This window comes from Orcinus orca, chromosome 4, assembly GCF_937001465.1.
Source record: "Orcinus orca chromosome 4, mOrcOrc1.1, whole genome shotgun sequence".
In the NCBI taxonomy this organism is placed as follows: domain Eukaryota; kingdom Metazoa; phylum Chordata; class Mammalia; order Artiodactyla; family Delphinidae; genus Orcinus; species Orcinus orca.
The window spans coordinates 35,264,225-35,271,217 of NC_064562.1; the positions used below are offsets into that span (position 1 = coordinate 35,264,225).

General features: G+C 52.7%; 1 protein-coding gene across 1 annotated transcript; it reads right to left on the reverse strand.

The window, feature by feature from the left end:
* Nucleotides 1–4,197: 4,197 nt before the first annotated feature.
* LOC125964293 (protocadherin-23-like) lies at nt 4,198–6,353 on the reverse strand. The gene has a single exon (XM_049709420.1). The coding sequence runs from the start codon at nt 6,307–6,309 to the stop codon at nt 4,198–4,200; it is 2,112 nt and encodes a 703-aa protein (XP_049565377.1). The 5' UTR covers nt 6,310–6,353.
* Between the last annotated feature and the right edge of the window lie 640 nt (nt 6,354–6,993).

A 6,993-nucleotide genomic window follows, 5' to 3' on the forward strand; every position in this document is an offset into this window, starting at 1 on the left:
CAAGATATAGGTTAGTCCTTCTCAGGCCATGGAGCACAGCTGGCATCAGGCCTTCCTACCTCCCACATCTTCCCAGATGGTCGATATTATGTTTAATGCCCAGGCACCCCTCCTAGTCAGGCTCCTCAAAGTCAGACCAGGAGAGCAAACACACGAGCACAGCGGGTACTCTCTCTCACAGCCCATGTGTGGGATCCCAAGGCCTGCTTTTTACACAATTAATTTATATGAGCCATGACCTTGCTCTGCACCCTTGTCACTCTCAGCAATGAAACGCACAACCACTCCAACAAATAGCAAAATCACAGACAGACACACACCAAATGCATAAATACATCTATGGAAGGGATCCATTAACAAAATATAGAAAGTTTCAAAAAGGAGCTGATTAATGAAGGTTGGGGGAAAAAAGAAAAAGAGTAGAAGATAAATGACTTCGATTTAAAAAATGTCAGAACTTGAGATGTCAAAAATACTTCCAGGCAGAGATACGTACCAGGTAGAGAAATGTTAATCTACAGTTAGTAAAGGAGGTCGACCCTGGAGATGTTAAAAAAAAAAAAAAAAGTTGCAGTTCTGGGAATACATAAGTAGAAAGTATAGAAAAGATCGAAGTGAGAGGAAGACAAAACCTTTGGAAACGCCTCTATCACACTGAGTAGGGGACACAAGGAGGAATTGGCAAGACAGAGACAGAGAGGATGCAGTGAGACAGAAGGCAGTGAAGATGATGCATTCAAGAAAGAGGAAGTGGGCAGCAGCCCAAAATGCTTTAGAGAATGAGTCAGGTTAAACTAAGAAAGCCCAGCGGATCTGAAATAAAAGAACACAGCTGCCTTTGGAGAGGCAGAATTTAGCATAGTGGTGGGGGAGATCAGAACAGGGAGGGAAGGGGTGATCAGCAAGTGGGGGGGGGGCATATGCCTTCACATGGAGGAGGGAAGGAGATGGGACGGAGGACTTGGGACTCTACACTTGTCTGGCACAGGGACCTGGCCTCACTGCTGCCTCCCCAGCACCAGCACGAGTTCCTGGAATGTAATACGTACCCCATAAATACTGTTCATGGAATGTTGTTTATTCAATGAACGTTGTTGTCTGATTAAGCAAATGAATTAGTGAATGAACACAGTACTGATATTTGGGAGAGTACAAGAGAATAATCTTGTTATGGAACGTGTGTAATTCAGGTATGAAGGCTGCAGTTACATTGTTTAAAGATCTGGTCACAAGATAAAGTGGCACAGTGGATAAGAATCCCCCTGCCAATGCAGGGGACATGGATTCGAGCCCCGATCCGGGAAGATCCCACATGCCACGGAGCAACTAAGCCCATGTGCCACAACTACTGAACCCGTGTGCCACAACTACTGAAGCCTGCGTGCCACAACTACTGAAGCCCACGCACCTAGAGCCCATGCTCCACAAGAGAAGCCACTGCAAGGAGAAGCCCACGCACCACATTGAAGACCCAACGCAGCCAAAAATAAACAAATAAAAATAAATTTATAAAAACAACAACAACAAGATAAAGGCTGTCAGTGTAGTTCACATGGTTGGATTTAGCGTGGGGCAGAGAGTGGCAGTCTCACCGCCAAGAGAGACTGAGGTTAGTCTCTTTGATAGTAATCTGAAGAAAAAGAGAGCCTTTCAGGCCAGACACTAGAACTCAGAGGCAAACACAGGAGCAACTGCCTTGACCACGAAAACATCAAGAGGTGCTGAAAGGAGTTCCTGAGGGGCAGGCTGTCAAGAAGGGGCTCTCCACCTGGGGGGCAGTGGGGAGCAAGGAACTAAGAAATCCAGACAAGCGCCCACAAGGTTGTGAAAACCCTTTGGGGCTAGAGGTCACCCATCTCAGGCTGCTACCAGTTCTTGTCCTCTGTATTAAATCCCTTTGTTCGGCCCCACATTTAAAGTCTTTGGAAAGTTCCAATTTGGGTCTGAGAACATGGAAGCGTTCAGCCAGCACTGGGGGATGGGAGGATGGCTGCCCTGGGGTGGCAGTAGGAGCATAATAAGAGTGGAATAAGCCCAGGGATTCGTGTTGTGGAGTAACCACCAAGACACCTAGAAGTCTCAGGCTTTGTTTTATTAGGTGACATGGTATTCCTTTACAGGGAATCCAGGAAATAACTTTTTTTTTTTCCTGTCATTTCTCATTTGGGATTTTTATGGTTCTGACGAAGGAGAATTGAGCAGAGATGAGGTCTAAAGGGAGAAAATGGGTAAAGGGCAACAGAAACGTTCAACTGTAAGAACTGATATAATGTAATTAAACAAAGCCCTGGAAGAAAGAAGAGGCTATGAGATCCAAAGGGAGTGGGGGAGGTTTGTTTTTACAAAGTGGTATAAAGAAAGATTAAGAGTAAAGAGATCGCAAGCAGATGGAAGACACTCTGGGTGAGACTTAGGGGACAGAGTCAGCGAGAGAGCTGATGCAGCACAGAAAGTTCACAAAGCTGCTATGGTGAGGTCGGAGAGCCCAGTGTATAAGAATGTGTCTGCAATCTTGAGTGGCTAGATTGCTGGAATTTCCAGAAATTCTAATCAGCACCCTTTAATACTACGTATAACAATACTTGGCAACCTGAAAGGTTTTTTGTGATTGAAGATGCAGTCTTGCACTTGAGGCAAGCTCAGCTCACCATAATGGATCTGCCACATACCAAGTCATAATAATGGGATAAACTCACACCTCATGGCAGAATCATCTCACAATTTTAGAAACAACTCTAAAAAGACAGGTTCTAATCAAAGGAATCATAATTAATTTACGCTGCTTATTTTCCTTTAAATAGAGTCCAGTTGTACTGTTTCACACCAAGATCCTTAAGGTCTTCCAGATGGAAGAAATTTTGGAAATTATCTAATCCAACCTCTCATCCATTATGACTTCAGTTTTCAACATCCATGGGAGACACAAAATTGGTGCCCACTGGCAGCATGTGCTCCTCTCCATTTCTCAGCCACCTTTGCAGTACACCTGGGGCCACGTGGCTAAGCTCTGACCAATGGGACATTGGTGGACCTGATCTAAGTCACTCCCAGCCCTGGCCCTACCTTGGATGGAGAAGGACCAATCAACCTGCATCGTATCAGACTCTGCTTGAGATGTAAATAAACTTCCATTATGTTATTCATCGGCACTTGTGGATCTGTTTCAGCAGCAAGCATTAATTGATTTTCAAGCCTTCTTTTAATAACCTAGCAACTCAATGAGTCGTCAGTCATGACAGAAAAAGGAATGGAGATTATTATTACCCACAGAGCAAAAGGATTAAAAGAGAGAGAAGAAGTCGGGTAACTCATTTTTAAAATACAGTGGCATCTTACTTATCTAAAGGTTATTGAGACGTGACTTATCAAGCCTAAAGCCTCACCCTGCCCGCACCACCCCCACACCAGAGAACCAAGAAATAAGCCATAGAGGTCTTAAAACAACCCAGCTTGAGAGCTAAATGGAGTTTTAGAGCTTCACTCACTAGTTAGCCTCTCAGACTCTATTTATTTATTCAAATTATCTTGGAGTAAATAAACCAGTCTTGGAAATCTAGTTTGTTATCTCACATCAGATAAATACTAGGAAATTGGAAGCCATAAGGAGTACTGCTAGAAGGGTGCACATCACAACATTCTGAGATCTGTCTATAAAGGATATCATCCATTTTATAAAGGATGATTGAGCCCCGCTACTCCTGAATCCAGAAGGCATCACTGGAGGAGGTCAGCCCGCAGCTGGTAAAAATGACTTATGTCCTCCACTACCTCTCATAAACTTCCAGAGAAGGTAGGACAATGTGTAAGAAGTCTCTGGAAATAGTTACTCAAAACAGTTTCAGTGTTTAAAGGCATACACTTGTTTACTTGAAAAACCAATGTGTGAGGGCCACCTCACTTCCCCAGGTGGCCACATAATGATCCTCGAATATATGCGACATTGCCATTTGCACACTGTTAAAAAGTAAAACCGAGAAAGGGTTGTTCCTCCCAAACCTATCTGGGTGCTCATATACAGACTGAAGGAAATCAGCATTCCATAAGCAAAATCAGCATCCAAATATCATGTGAGGTAGAAAAGACCTTAGAGACCATTCAGAAAAGTTAGGTGACCAGAGGGCACCCATTCATCTCCCTGCAGAGGAGGAGCCAGAGCCCATGTCCCCTGCCTTCTCAGCTTGGGTATAACTACCCACATCACAATTCTCCTTCCTTGTACTTACTCACAACCTCTCCATCCCTTCCCAGGCCTCCCGATAGGCCTGATGCACTCACCTGCAGAAAGCAGTGTCCGACTGGGGCATGCTCCAGAAGGGTGGCGTTGTACACCTGCTTCAGGAAGATGGGCTCGTTGTCATTCACGTCGCCCACAGTGATGCTCACAAGGCAGGTGGCAGAGAGCGGGGGCTCTCCGAGGTCTTGGGCCACCACTCTCAGCTCTACGGCCTCCTGGACTTCTCGGTCCAGACTCCGGGTGGTGCTAATCACACCAATTTCAGGATCGATGCTGAAGGATGGTCCACACTCAGCGGTGGCCCTCAGAGCCTCCGGGTTGCAGCGCGCTGGGAGAGGGACCAGCGCGTAGCGCAGCCGGGCGTGGTCTGTGCCGGGCTCATCCTCATCGGAGGCGCTGACGCACACTACCGCGGTGCCGGGGGCCGCGGCCTCGGACACTGAGGCCCGGTAATGCTCCTGGCTGAAGAGAGGCGGCTGGTCATTGAGGTCAGCGATCCGGAGCAGCAGCGTCTCCTCCGTGCTCAGCGGCGGGGTTCCCGCATCCGTGGCCACCAGTCGCAAATCATACAGGTCTCTGCTCTCCCTGTCTAGGGGCCCCTCGACGCAAAGAAAGAATACCCCTGAGGAGCCTCCGGACCGCAGCGCAAAGGCTCCCTCACCGCCCTCCAAGGCCAGCGAGATGCTCCCGCCCCCGAGGCCCATACCGAGTTCCCCGACGGCCTCCTCTGCCTTCTCTGGGTCACCGTCCGCGTCGGACACGGAGACCCGAGCCACATAGTCGCCAACTCGAGCGCCCTCAGAGACGCGCGCGGCGCCTCCTTCGGTAAGGAAGAGTAGATGAATGGCGGGCCAGTTGTCATTCACGTCCAGCACCGCGATGGACACGCGCACGGTGGCAACCTCGGGCTCAGCACCTCCGTCGCGGGCCTCCACCACCAGCTGGTGCCAGGCTTGAGCCTCGCAGTCCAGCGGCCTCTGCACCCGCACCACCCCGCTCATCTCCTCCACCGCGAAATAGGCCGCGTCGCCCAGTGTCCCGCCACTGCCACCCGTCCCGGGCGCCTGCCGAGAGCGGATTCTGTAGCGCACGTGGCCATTGGGCCCCAGGTCACGGTCGGTGGCGCGCACACGACAGACCTCGGCGCCTGGCAGTGCGTCCTCGCGCACGGTGGCACGGTACTCGCTCTGCTCAAATACGGGTGGGTTGTCGTTCTCATCCAGCACGCGCAGGTCCACCCGCAGGCTGCCCGTGCGCCGCGGGCGACCGCCGTCCCACGCCTCGATCTGCAGCTCGTGTGCTACCACCGCCTCTCGGTCCAAGCGCCGCAGCAGAACCAGGTCTAGGGGCTCAAGGGGCGACGAGGACGGCGGCGACTTTGGTGACACCGGAGCCCCGTAGCGCAACTGGAAGAATGGTCCTGCGGGGTCCTCAGAAAGGTCGGACGGTTGCACCAGGGTGTAGCCCTGTATGCTGAACAGCCCAGCGTCTGGGTCTTGGGCGCCTGGCAGGCGGAAGGCTGTACCTGGCGGGCTGAGCTCGGAGACGTCGAGTTGCAGGGAGTCGCGGGGAAAGCGGGGCGAGTGGTCGTTCACGTCGTTGACGCGGATCTCCACCTGCACCATCGCGCCCAGCAGCGTGGCGGCCACGAAGCTGTAGTGGTCCCGCCGCTCTCGGTCCAGGCGCCGCGCCGTGCGGATGATGCCTGTGTCCGGATGCACGTGGAAGTCGTCCAGCAACGGGGAGTCATCCGAATCCTCAGACAGAAAGAAGCCGCCCCCCTCCTGCTGCTGCTGCGTGGCCGGCAGCCCCGCGCAGATGTCGCCGACTAAAGTGTCTGGAGGAAGGCCCTCGTCCACGGAAAGGCTGAGGTTGAACACCTGGGCAGACGAGCCCGAGGCCGCCCACAGCCACGCGTGCACGAAGAGCCCGAGCAGGAAGCGCTGCGCCCTGGCGCCGCCGCCGCCCGGCAGCCCGCTGGGTGACCCTCTGCTCCCGGGGAGCAGGAGGCGCTTCCCGGCCGGAGCCCCGAGCTGCTGACGCCCTTCGCCCATCCTCCGCCCAGAAGGGCTCATTTCTCCAGCTCCTTGGGAAGGCTCCCGGGTAACTGCCAGGTTGTGGCGCGATGGCAGAAAAATCCAGGAGCCTCTTCAGTGTCTGAACCAAAGAAGAAAAGACTTTGTTTGGCAAACAAAACCAACAGACCCAGGAGTTCCCGAGGTTACATCTGCAACTGGTGAAAACGTCCTCCGCCCGCAGCTCGCGCCGACAGGGAGGGAAGCTCTAGCTGCCTCTGCTGCTGCAGCCACCTCTTCAGCCCCTGGATTTCTTTAAACGAGTCTCATCTCTTTTCCTCTCTCCTTTTATTCTTTTTACATCTGTTCCTTGTTCTTCTCGGCTGGTTGTTTCGCCCTGGTAAAGTCAGGTGCATTATTCTTTTGCCAAATAGAATGAAATTATTTAAAGCGCACACACAAGGAGAGGCTGGGGGTCGGGCCGGGGAAGGGGGTGGAGTAAGGGCGGGAGGCCGGGAGCAAGGGCGCGCGGGGCCGGAGCGGGAGGGAGGGAGGGAGGAAGGGAGGAGGGAGCCGCGGCTCGAGCTGCGGTGTAGTCAGCGGCTCCGGGGGCGGCCGCACCCGCCACGTCTCGGGGCGCCGGGGACCGCGAGGCTCCCCTCCGCCCCAGCCCCCTCCGCTCTCCTCCCGCGTCGTGACGCGGCGCACACCCGGGCAAACTCCCACCTGCGAGCCGCCGCTGCA

Coding starts and splice junctions, on each gene's coding strand:
- LOC125964293 (XM_049709420.1), bottom strand. CDS start 6,309: ATGAGCCCTTCTGGGCGGAGGATGGGCGAAGGGCGTCAGCAGCTCGGG.